The sequence below is a fragment of the Pelobates fuscus genome, chromosome 13 (genome assembly GCF_036172605.1).
Source record: "Pelobates fuscus isolate aPelFus1 chromosome 13, aPelFus1.pri, whole genome shotgun sequence".
NCBI classification, from domain to species: Eukaryota; Metazoa; Chordata; class Amphibia; order Anura; family Pelobatidae; genus Pelobates; species Pelobates fuscus.
The window spans coordinates 17,595,770-17,609,488 of record NC_086329.1 but is presented as its reverse complement, the minus strand read 5'-3'; the positions used below and the strand labels follow the sequence as shown (position 1 = coordinate 17,609,488).

Here is a 13,719-nt window from a genome sequence, read left to right as displayed (position 1 = left end):
TCTCGCATTACGCAAGTTAACACTATTTTTTATCTGTTGGTTTCTCATCACCTTTTTGCATTATTTTAGCACTGAACTAAGCCTCCCATGTCATACACCAGTATATTTGCGCTCTGTATCATATAGACAAACCGAATTCTAAAATGTCTTGAATGCTTTACCTACTCTGTTTTTAAGCTACTCAGGCCTATCGTTATTACATAGAATGTCCTCATGTATAGCTTACCTTATTTGCCTGTTTAGTGTTATTGCTATGACGCTGCCTAATTTCTCACTTAAGTCCAACCACTACTCTCTTTACTACTACGTTAAACTTACTAGACCAACTCCTATTAATAAAAAATGAGGCTCAAAGTTAAAGGGAAACTCCAGTGCCAGAAAAACGATCCGTTTTTCTGGCACTGGAGGGTCCCTCTCCCTCCCACCCACCAATCCCCGGTTACTGAAGGGGTGAAAACCCCTTCAGTCACTTACCAGGGGCAGCGACAGGTCCCACGTCGCTGCTTCCTCCTCCCCCGCCGCTCCTCCTTCTGGTTACGTCGGCCGGTGGGCGAGACTGATCTCGCCCGCCGGCCGAGGAGACCTAATGCGCATGCGCGGCAATGCCGCGCATGCGCATTAGCGCACCCCATAGGAAAGCATTGAAAATGAATTTCAATGCTTCCCTATGGGGAATAGAGCGACGCTGGAGGTCCTCACACAGCGTGAGGACGTCCAGCGACGCTCTAGCACAGAAAACCTGTGCTATGAAGCAGGAAGTGTCCTCTAGTGGCTGTCTAATAGACAGCCACTAGGGGAGGACTTAACCCTGCAAGGTAAATATTGCAGTTTTAAAAAAACTGCAATAATTACACTTGCAGGGTTAAGGGTAGTGGGAGTTGGCACCCAGACCACTCCAATGAGCTGAAGTGGTCTGGGTGCCTGGAGTGTCCCTTTAAGCACAGATGATATATACTGCATTGTATTATACCCGTTATGTATGAAGCATTATCGTCTCCCCTCTCTCATTCTGTATCCCATATACTTTTATGCCTCAATAAAAAAGAGATTGACTAAAAAAAAAAAAAAAAAAAAAATAATTGGCATGGTCATTGGGATTCCTGGACATTTAAACCGTAAAATGCCCATTCCTGATCAGTTCCCAAAATGCTTAAAGATGATTTGTGACTCCCTTCCTGGAATAATTCTAAAAGGAGTAGGATTAAGCCTAGAACGTGTTATTTAGCCCACTCGTGTTCTCTCCGTGTGCTCATAATGTTCTTTGCCTTCTGCCAGAATGGTGCGGATTTTAATGCTGATGCTCTGCCCGTGCACCTTTGCACAATTCATTTTGATAATGGCCTTGCATTTGCAAGCCTCTTGCTAAGCTTAGTCAGGACATGTGATCGTCACGCTCTGGAGGTCACAGATGGTATCTCCAAGGAAGAACAGAACATTTACAGTGAGATGTGACCTACCTATTACTGCTGTATCAGTGCAGAGCTCCGTTAACCCACAGTGAGCGTGTGTGTATGTATGTATGTGTGTGTGTGTGTGTGTGTGTGTGTGTGTGTGTAGTGTGCATGTAATCCGGCAGTTTTGCATTTTCCGTATAATCATTTTTTGCTTTGGGCTGTGAATGTTTGGACATTTCCATTGCTCTCCATGTCTCTAGGCATGAAAGAAAAATAAAACCACACAAAGTCCTTACCAATTAATACGGTTTAAAATGTATAACTTTAGGTGGATTAGTAATGTTTACATCCCAGTCAATGTCAGCTTGCAGGTATTATTTTCTTTCTGTATATAATTCATTATGGTTATGTCTTAAAGCAGCTTGCTCGACAAAGAAAATATTTATGTTAAAGGGGCACGCCTGGCTGGATGGAATACTCATTTTTAAATTTTTATAGATACCGTATTAGCTCGATTTATAAGATAACTGATAATAAGACATCCCTGCCCAAATTTTGAATCTTGTTAAAAAAAGAAAATGCCTGAATATAAAAAAAAATCAAATACAGACACACACACACAGACACACTGACACACATGCAGATACAAAGTCACCCATAATGGCATACATTGCAGATACACAGTCACACAGAATAACATACATGCAGATACACACTTGGGCACACAGTTACACAGAATGACACAGATACAGACACGTATGCACACAGACAGACAGATACACAGGCACAAAGTCACACATAATGATACACATACACATACGCACATGCAGACACATATGCACACATACAGGCAAAAGGTACACTTTTTTGCACACATACAGGCAAAAGGTACACTTTTTAAGCCACTCTCCTGTTTCCTACCTTTTAGGTGCACGAGGATGTGGGGTGCAGTGTTTGGGGCATTGTGTGTGTGTGAGAACTTGCAGTATGTATGTGAGTGTGAGGGGTGCAGTGTGTGTGTGTATGGGGGGCATTGAGTGGTAGGGTGACAATGTGGCAGAGTGTTATTATTTCTGTGGGGGGGGGTTACAGTGTTGGGCAGTGTATGTGTGTGTGACGGGTGCAGTGTCTGTGTCTGTGTGTGTGTGTGTGTGTGTGTGTATAGCGTGCATTGTTGGGAAGGGTGACTGTGTGGGTGGGGGTTGCAGTGTGTGTATATGGGGCAGTGTCTGGGTGGGGGTTGCAGTGTTGGAGGGCAGTGTGTGAGTAGGCTGTGTTTTAGAATCCAGCCTCCCCAAATTGAAATACCTTTTAGTCAATTACCTGTTGGTCCAGTGTGCTCCCTGTGGGCAGCTCTCCTGTCTGAAGCCTTGGCTATCTACAGACCAAGTCAGAGCTTTGCCTTGGTAACCTGTGGCAACACTCTGATCTGGCTGAGATCGCAAGATATTTCAGTCTGCAGCACTGCACCCGGCAGAATTGCCCCATATATCCGCCACTGCCTGCAAATCCCAGCCTTGATTGTAAGACGAGGTCAATTTTTTCAGAAGTTTTTTTCAGAAGTCTTATAATCGAGCAAATACGGATTATTAAATGAGAAAAATAGAAAAAAATTAAATATAAAGTAGTGAGTGACCTTTTGTTTCAAAACCCAGATCTTACATTTTCAAAATTAAGCCCTGCCCATTCCAGGAAATAGCCAGACCAATCGAGATCTTTGGTTCTGATCTATAGAGTCTGTTTCCATTTAGTTAAGCCAAAATATTCTTAAAATGCATAATTGTTGTTTTGGTACCTGGGGTGCCCATTGTTTATACACAATGTCCCATTTTGTTGCTAGCTAACAGTCAGTCTCCCCGTGAATCGTAGCAGTTGTATCGTGCAAGGCCCAGTCAGCCATTGGTGCAAAAAGTGCTACAGTTACTCATTTTACCCTCTTTCAAAAACACACTAAACTCTGTGCATTGTTTTTGTGCGTTGTTAAAAGTTAGGACGTTTGTTTTAAACACGCGATTTGCAACTGCTGAGAAAAAGAAAATTACACACACACAAAAAAAACAACAACTACAACAAAAAAATGCCTAGTTTGTATTCACTAACAATATTTAAAATGGATACATTTACTTTTTGATTCTGCAGCCGATGGAACATATTAAAGATGCATTAATTATTGCTGATTACTCGCTCTCCTTTTCTTATGTTCCGTATAAAAAGTTTAGAATAATTTGTAGTGTAAAATAAATAGCATGTTTTAATAGTAAACCTGACCAGCGTTTGGGAATTCAAGATCTAGTGTGTATTCGGCTACTTTCTAAATGAAAAACAAACAAACTTCATGACAAACATTCCTTTACTGCAGTTGCGTGTCACGGGCAGTGTTATCTAACGCCCTGTGCTAGTGGCGGTTGACAAAACGTGATGGTAGCTGTTCCACCTTTTGTCTGGCGAGTGCCTCCCTGCAGATAGAATTTGCAATAAGCTGTGGCAGTACCTTGACAGTGTACTTTTCATAGCTTACTTGTACAAAGCACAGCAGATATAGACTGGCCGTTTTATTACATATAGCAATGGAAATCTCTGTACCTTGGCCCATAAAGCTTTTCTATCGCAGTATCTTTGGATTTAATAAATGTTGTCTTGTCTCGTTAAAGGGTTATTACAAGAATAATAATCTGTACAGCCCGCTGTAGTGGTTATGATGCAAGGAGTACCCTACCCCTGTTTTCCTGTAATGAGAAAAACAGTTTGCCATCTTATCTGGGACCCCGCTGTGCACCTAGAGTACTCTGTAGCCGGTGACGTGCACAATCTGAATGCCAACCCTGCCAGGCATTCAAACACGGAATTGACATTAGCCAGCATGGAACTCTTGTTCTAGGCTGGTTAATGGCGCCCCAATGACGTTACACTTCCAGCAGCAAAGGATTTCATTTCATAGCAAAACACTGCACAAAAAGACTCCAGGCACCACGACCACTTCAAATCACTGAAGTGGTCATGGGGCTTGGAAAAACCCTTTCAATTCTGGTATTCTTGGCACTCAATGAAACTTACACCACTATCCTCTACGTACTATCCTCTACGTACTATCCTCTACGTACTATCCTCTATGTACTATCCTCTACGTACTATCCTCTACGTACTATCCTCTACGTACTATCCTCTACGTACTATCCTCTACGTACTATCCTCTACGTACTATCCTCTACGTACTATCCTCTACGTACTATCCTCGAGCCAAAAAAAAAGAGATCTGGTGTTTCTTTCAAAATTCCATATAATGTACGGTACATTTTGCACTGTATGTGTGCTTGGGAATACTTGGACTCTCTAATAAATAGAATATTTGGTGGGCTCTCTTATAAACAAACTTTAAAGGGACACTATAGTCACCTGAACAACTTTAGCTTAATGAAGCCGTTTGGGTGTATAGAACATGCCCCTGCAGCCTCAGTGCTCAATCCTCTGCCATTTAGGAGTTAAATCCCTTTGTTTATGAACCCTAGTCACACCTCCCTGCATGTGACTTGCACAGCCTTCCATAAACACTTCCTGTAAAGAGAGCCCTATTTAGGCTTTCTTTATTGCAAGTTCTGTTTAATTAAGATTTTCCTATCCCCTGCTATGTTAATAGCTTGCTAGATCATGCAAGAGCCTCCTGTATGTGATTAAAGTTCAATTTAGAGATTGAGATACAATTATTTAAGGTAAATTACATCTGTTTTAAAGTGAAACCAGTTTTTTTCCCCATGCAGGCTCTGTCAATCATAGCCAGGGGAGGTGTGGCTAGGGCTGCATAAACAGAAACAAAGTGATTTAACTCCTAAATGGCAGTGAATTGAGCAGTGAAATTGCAGGGGAATGATCTATACACTAAAACTGCTTTATTTAGCTAAAGTAATTTAGGTGACTATAGTGTTCCTTTAAGGGATTTTTATGTAAATAAGGGAAAAGAAATACAAGTATTTTAATATTAGCAATTGATTTTTTTTTTTTTTTACTCAAAACATTGAAGGAAAAGTTTGAAAGCTGTCAAACTGTATTCCCATCAGTCTTACCCCTCCAGAGACACGTTACACTGCACGTCGCAATGTGCTCAGAAGTCTTCATTTGCATAACGCCTGGTGTCACACTAGACATTGTTCTCCAAACAATGGACAAAGCGTTTGTGACAGGGTGGCTGCATGCTTGTGTTCTACATACTGCTGTGAGATCTGGGTTAACCCTTTCGGAATCAACGGTCAGAATGTCACACTGACGAGGGACTATAGTTAACAAATATATGTTTTTTTTTTTTTTTTTTGAGCCAACCGAATTGTTAGAGCGATAAATTTGTGGTAGTGAAAATCAGCTGCAAACTAAACTCAAGTGTATAAAACACTCAACCAAAATAATACACCCCAAAATTAAACAAAAAACAGCAAGTGTGAGTTATGAGCTTAAATAAATAGTTTACTTATTTTGAACTTTTTTTTTTTTCCTTAGTTTCTTTAATAATTCCAGTAAATGTGATCACCAGGGAACCTCCGAGCCTGCTGTAGAACCCTCATTACTGGGGAACCGGTCCTGGTATCACAACCACCATTGCAGCCTGTAGCGGTTGTGATGCTTGGAGTAACGCTTTATCTTTCAATGATTAGAGCTGTTCCACCTCATTATGATATACTGTGAAACTTCTCAATAATTCTACATAGTATCACCGATAAATGGCAACGGGCTCTGTGGGTTCTCAGGACATCACCTTCAACTTCCTCCTCCAGTTTCTTCCCTTGACAAAGGCCCTGTTGCAGGCTGAAACGTTGCTTTCATCTGCTCCAATAAATCTGCTCACTTTGGATTTACCTTGAGTGCCTGGATCCTCGTTTATTTTCTTCCCTTCCAGCGACGTTTCAACCCTATCGCCTAGGCTTCATCAGAAGTCTTATCGATGCCTGAAATAAAATGGGATAACACCCATTCTAGGTAATCTTCAGTGTTTTATTCAGGGGTGTAATTTCAACAGAACTGGCAGTTCTCCATTAAATTATCACATAAACGGCTTCACTTTAAAAATCTACACGCATTAGATAAAATGAGCGACAAACCTGGAGCTAAAATGCCTTCTCTGTGATTATTTTTTATTGCTACTGGTAATATAAAGCGCCAACATTTTCTGCAGCGCTGTACAATCGTCCTAGAAAATAAGAGAGTACCGTATAGGCCAAGAAATACAGAAGGAATAGTGACCCCTACACACAAGATGAGATCTAGTATTTACAGCCCTTTTTTAAGTGCTTTGCTAGATAGCTCAAAGCCTGTTTTTGGATTTCTCCATATATTTTACTATACCAATATAATCAAGTATACATTGATTTATTCTTTACGTCCCTATCTCCCTGTATGACTCGGCAAATTTATACTGGAGCGACAGTTGTTTGTAGTTGTTATAAGAAACCTACATATATAAATGTGAAGACTCTTTCTTTACCGAAGGGATGCTTCCGAGCTGTGAAAGCCAATCAGACAATACTTTAAGAGCGAAAGGGTCCAATGCTCGAAGCATGCATAATATATGTGCGTTCTCTCCCACAACCTCTACAGATATGAGTCTGAGGGCAATTTACTTTGTAATGTGAGAGAGAAAAATCAATATGCCTCGCAGAAATACTTTGTGAGACTAGTCCGGAAACCGTTTCGTTTCTGGATACATTGGGGCTCTAATTATAAAGTCATAGAAAAAAAAAACAACTGATGCCTCACCATGGAAACAAATGGACCTTTTCTTGCTTATTGGACCACTGTTCACATCATGCCCCAGAATGACTCTTTATAATATAAATAACTTATGTTGCGCAGGCACCTAGTGTCCTCTTGTAAACGTGTTGTCTTTTTCTTGATCTGTTAAGCAACAAAGACCAGATTTTGGAACATACGAATAGTAGATGAATCATTCTTGTGTTTGCGTTCGTTGTCTTTTTAAAGTGAACCTCGAATTCTAAACATTACTTTCTGTTTACTAAACAGGAAATGAATGTTGGTGAGCTGAAAACGGAATTGAAACATTTTAAACTAAAATAGCCAAAGCTGTGAATACGGAGGAAGAGTTTAAGGATTTCCCTGGAATTTTGCAAACACGGCGTACAATTTTCCACCATTTGCATTTTATTTAGTCAACTCTACAGTGTCACTTTATGAGAATATATCTATACATTGTGCTGAGTAAATTTGTAGATAAATCTCTTCCCCGTACATGTTTGATCTTCCAAGTCTGATGATCTTGGTGGAAGAGGAACAGATTTTTGCACAATTTGCCATTTAAACAATCCTACCTTTATGAAGGTAAACACATTCTCTACAGACATTTTTGGTTTTGTGTACATTTTGTTATTGGCACAAATCAGGGCAATTTACAACATCTTTGCTCTATAGTTATCAACCGATCCAGTGCAGGAGATCTGACCTTCAAATTGCACGGCTTCACTAGTAGATCAACATTTTCCAAACAAGGAGAAGTTTAATGTTCAATGTTCAAAGCATCAATACATTTTTGTCTTTGCACAACCATAAATTAGAGTTACATAATGAATTATGTTGAAAACACAGTCTATCATACAAAGCCTTTCTATATTCACTGCCCAGTACTCAGATGGGTAGTTGTCCTCTTTTGAACAGTACATATTCCTGGGGCACTATAGGCACACATACCACTTCTCGTTGAAGGGGTCTAGGTGCAGTGTTTCTGTCCCACTTAGTCCTGCAATGTAAATCATTGCCGTTTTAGAGAAACTGCAATGTTTACATTACTAAGTTAAAGGGATAACTATAGTCACTAAAATAACTTTCGCTTAATGAAGCGGTTTGGGTGCAGAGATCACGCCCCCGCAGTTTCACTGATCAATGTATCTGCCAATTATGAGTTAAATCACTTTTGTTACTGTTTATGCAGCCCTAACCATGCCTCCCCTGGCCGTAAAGGACATAATAAAAACAGAATGGTTTCATTTTTCAATCAGATGTAACTTACTTTTAAAAGTTTTCATCTCCTGCTCTGTAAATTAAATTTTGATTGCACACAGGAGACCCCTGTTTGGTCTAGCAAGCTATTAGCAGAGCAGGAGATAAAAATATTTTGTAAATTAAACAGAATTTGCAATAAACGCACATTAGATTAAACAGGAAGTGTTTAGGAAGGCTGTGTAAGTCACATGCAGGGAGGTGTGGCTAGAGCTGCATAAACAAAGGGATTTAACTCTTAAATGGCAGAGAATTGAGCAGTGAGACTGCAGGGGCATGTTCTATACACCAAAACTGCTTCATTAAGCTAAAGTTGTTTTGGTGACTATAGTCTCCCAGACAGCCACTAGAGGCACTTCCTGCAGTTTCACGTAGTTTCTGTGAAATGATGCTGGACGTCCTCCCGCTTAGTGTAAGGACTTCCAGTGTCTTGCAAAAGGCCTAATTCCTTCAAATCAAAAGAACACAGGGCAGAGAGGGTCATTGGCAGTTTTGAGCACTGACTTTCTAACTGTTCCTCATATTTTATCATTTTAGAATGATTCTTATGGTATTGACAACAGCTCCCATGAAGATATCTATTTCCAGAGTAACATGCCATGATCTGCTACAGAACCATTTCTGTAAAACTATTTCCTTTCACCGAGACCACGAATCATTGTTACAGGAGACAATGTCTCATCTAAGATTTCCAAGAATTATAGTGTCCGTGTCTTGTAATATAAAAGATCTCCACGTTTTTCCTTTCCAGATGAGCAAAGCAGAAAACTATATTTAGACGTTCTCAGTTTGAAGCAATCTCCGTTATGCTGTGGCAGACAAGCAATGAAAGTATTAATATGACATCTGCCATTTTAATGGGAAATTAGGCAACGTCTTCATCCTATTCAAGCTCCATTTTTTTTTTTATATAATCAATGGAAGTCGCACCTATGCCATGTTTCTTCTAAAGCATCTTGGATTTCCAAAAGCAGAAAATCTTATTCTTGTAATTGGATACTTATCAATACGGAGACTACGGTACCAGACCGGAGCCTACCTGGGCACTCAAGTTATGCAGGGAACGTGAAGCCTGGGTCTGATTCAAAAAAGTGTGAAGGGCTACCCCCCCCTCCCTCCCCCCAGATTAAAAAACAAACAAACAAAGTTTTTAGACTTTATTAAAGAATTAGATCTTGGGCAGTAGAACATAGTGATGCACCTCAAGGAACTCCAATATCTTGGACAAATTAAACAGAACATAATGAGCATAAGAGACTGTTCACTTTCCATCGAGATCTGATAAGACATTTTAAATCGTGTTTTTTTTTGGTTCATTGTTATGGTAGAATCAATCTTTTGGATGAAATAAAGGAAGTAGACGAATCTACGCAGTATATGAGAACTTAACATAATATAAGTTCTGAAGGTTCCCAAGCCGTATGGCAGCTGTGATCACCACCAGGAACAATGGTTTTCTCCATATTGAATGGCCACTTGTGTGGTCTTTGTATTGTTTATGTGCAAAAACCCACCCCTCGAGGTCACTTGTTTGCATTGTAGATACATGGCATTGGAGGAGGAGAGACAGATACATAATTTCCGTTTCTCCTCCTCTTTCTATACGTCGTCTATGCTGACTGCAGGCCGCAAAGGACACAACCTAGAACTATGATTGACAAGGAGCTGGAGATGGTACCCAGTTCCGTACTTAGGTGTTAATTTCTACCTTTTTAATAAGTAAACAAAATGTTATGAATCCTGGGCAGTGACTGTTCCAGACTTCGTAGGCTGCATTAATTTATTTAAACCGTATAAAATACTAGCATAACTCAGGTAATCATTTCATACACATTTGTTGCATTAGACCTTGTTTGAATTCTCCTGTGGATCTTTGATGATCTACATCTTTATTGTATGTGACTACAGAATCAATCTCTCCTGAAATGGAAATGGTGGTTCTTCCATTAATGTCTGCTAAAATATTGTCTCTTTCTGTACGTACGGTGGCTATTTATATCTGCCGGAGGGGACTAAGTGCATTAATGGATAAACTCTTCAAATGTAACACAAAGTCAAGGGTTCTCTCTTTGGCATATAGCTGCTGCAAGATTTAAAAAAATAAAACGAGAAAACCCATAGCTTTTAATTTAAAAGCTGTATTTTGTAAATTTAAGGTTCCATGTTTCTTCTTGTTGCAAGAAAAGTGCTGGTTACTGCTATCAAAAAAAAAAAAGCTAATCAACATGTAGAAGCAATGGCAAATGAGTGTCCGTAGTTCTAACTGTCAAGTATGTTCAGTGTCTGCTTTATACCGAAATCTCTATGTCCCTCTTTCCCATCTTTAAACCGTTTTATTGAGGCGTTTGGCAATAAATACAGAGAGCAAGTATTTGTTGTTACATCATTTTATCCAGTAGCCTCAGAGAATTTTAGGAAACTTACCAAAAACCTCCAACCCTTCCCTCCACCCCCGAACTCGCCATTAAGATTTGACAAGGTACTATTCATTAGGTGACTTTTCCATCTGTAAGTCCTTTTTTTATTTTTTTTATTTTTATTTTTGGGTTGGAGCATTGCATTTATGGAGCATTTGAGAGTTCTAACAGCTTTCTCGTATTTAAACATCACAATAATCTGCATTTAAACTGCAGACAATTTCAAATTTGTGTAAAAGGGGATACATTTTTCCATAATTAATGAGAATTTAGAAGTATTTAAGTTGTGCTCGTATTTTTTTATTCGGACTTTGACACATTTTCTTAAATCATGTTTTCCTGGCATTTGAAATAAATACTGCATGAAGCCTTCCAGGAAGGATAGCCGGGTATCCATACTCTAGGTAGCTGATTTATGGAGTTCTACCTATTTCAGCCTCTTGACATTTGTTCCCATGTCATCTTATTTTAGGTACTGGAAGTGGTTCTCTGTCCCATGCTATCATACGTACAGTTGCTCCCACCGGCCATCTTTACACAGTAGAGTTCCACCAGCAGAGAGCCGAGAAGGCATTGGAAGAATTTCAGCAACACAAGGTGGACCACCTAGTCACCGTGAAAAACCAGGACGTGTGTAAAAGTGGATTTGGAGTGTCTCACGTTGCAGATGCTGTATTCCTGGACATCCCATCTCCTTGGGAGGCCATCGGTCATGCAAAGGCTGCTCTAAAAACTGGAGGTACATCTAGAAGTCAATGCATTTGGTAGTTGATTAAAATTTAGACACAAATAGCCAAACTGAGACTATAAGCAAGATTTTCCAAATCAGCATTTTTTTAAAATATATTTTGCAGTTCAATATCCAAATCAAGTGGTTTGTCTTGTCCTAAGTGTAGTTTTCAAAGTATTTTTAAAATGTTGTTGACAATTGGCAATTAACTAACATGTCCTAACTTGTACATGGTATAAACTTTAGTACGAATTTAGGACTCCCTTGCAGTATTTAACACATGTATTGAATTTTTTTTTAAGACCTAGCACCACATGGCTTGGTTTAATAAACCTTGCTCTTTTTAATTTTTTTCTTTTTTCATTCTTTCTTTTTGGTGCAAACATTATACTTTACATAGTTGCTCGAAATGCCTCAACAGCATTTGCTAGCGTACCATGCAACATGTAATAACAATGGTCAGCCATGAATAACATTGCACATTTTTTTGAATTAAGGTAGATTAAACTGTTGTGTAATACCAGTCAAAAAGATTAACTAAACATAGGGACTGACTAGTCTTGCATATCGTTGAGTCGGAGTGTGGGCTTCGTTGTCATGGGCCATCCCTCGATCTACACTGGTTGGGATTATTCTTGAAAAGCTGGTCAGGAAGGTATACTTAATTCACCTGATTTACCCTGAGGCATGGAGGGGACGGGAGGGCAGGGACATCGTATTATGTGCGGCAGTCGGGTGTTGACGTAGTGCTTTCTGTCACTAAGTGGAGGGCTAGAAAGATGGTAACGTAGGGTAAGTGCTATAAGGTTATTAGCTAGGCACTATTGGGTCAGGCCGTGGCCATAGCCCGAGAGGTCGAAGTAGTTGGCCTAGGCACAAAGTCAAGGGTGGCTGCAGGGTTCCAGCCATGAGGATACGAGTGTCCCGTTGCCTGTGTTGTTGGGGGGAGGCCCAGAGCCTGTAGGTTCTCTGCCGCATCTTGTTGGTGGTGAATGGTGATGATGACGTCTCCCCGTTGGATTAGCAACGTATGAGCCTGGCTCCAGTGGTAGCTGATGTTCTTTGTGCATAGGAGATAGGTAAATGGGGAGAGGAAGAAAAAAAATAGGGGAGGGAAGCCACGGCATACCTGGAATGTCTATGAAGGATAAACTTGCAACTCTTTTCAACTGTTTAAACCTGCTGAAGCACACACCATACATGTAGCAACACCAAGCTGTTGCCCAACCCCGACATAAAGGGACACATAGAGATTGGCCAACTACCTGTAGGCAGACACAGACGACCCAGGAAAACCATGCTAGACGGCCCTGGGCCCCCTGGTGCACGCGTGCCCCCCCCCCGGAACGGCTCAGCCAGTGTTAAGGAAGACCACCGTGCACACAGTCGCGACATCCCATGCTCTACTGGATTCACACCACTCGCAAACCAGACCATCAGCACACACACCATGTATGACGACGACCTGACATGGAGGGAGACGATACCTCAATAAAGACACTCAATAGCAGACAAGCCAGCCATCCATCCACACACGGCGTACCAGATAACCTACCCCATCGACAAGGTTACACTTTAGAAAACAAAACGAAATGGCATGTGTGCATCTAACAAATGACAAATATAGCGGGAACGCAGACCCGCGGGACACAAATAATTTACCACACACCACACCAATTGACATAACGGGAGAGATACACCCCGAAAGGCACAGGCCACCACCCGACACACGACCCGTGTAGAATACCCACTGGGAGACCACTGCCGAAGCCTAGCCGGGAGAACTGACCGGCGGTACGGCACTGACTATCTACCCAGACACACTGTGCTACCCTATACCGGGGTACCGCGACACCCCTGATCGACCGCACGGGATGAACCCTTTCGACCCATCGGCGGATCGGGGACACACACAGCTTTCCGACGCAACCTACCACACACACATAGTCGCACCACTCACACACACACACACCCACCCACACACACTACTCCTCAACTTATAGCTCCCCTCCCTTCAGCGTGTCCCGCACCCCCTCTCTTCTGTCCAGAGTAGCCACCCTCGGAGCGGCGCTCGCACCCGCCCGCTTGACGTGGAAACCTCTGCCCTCGCAGAGGCGGACTCACTGAACAGCAACCAGAAGGAGATCCTGGGATCTAGCAAAATGGCGTACACGCCGATGCCCCT

General features: G+C 41.2%; 1 protein-coding gene across 1 annotated transcript in view; it reads left to right on the top strand.

Annotated features, from left to right (window-relative positions):
• TRMT61A (tRNA methyltransferase 61A) overlaps positions 1-13,719 on the top strand; it is a 44,746-nt gene that overhangs the window by 10,966 nt on the left and 20,061 nt on the right. The window contains exon 3 of the mRNA XM_063440507.1: positions 11,277-11,543. Within this exon, the coding sequence (XP_063296577.1) occupies positions 11,277-11,543 (267 nt within the window). The remainder of the gene's footprint in view (positions 1-11,276; positions 11,544-13,719) is intronic.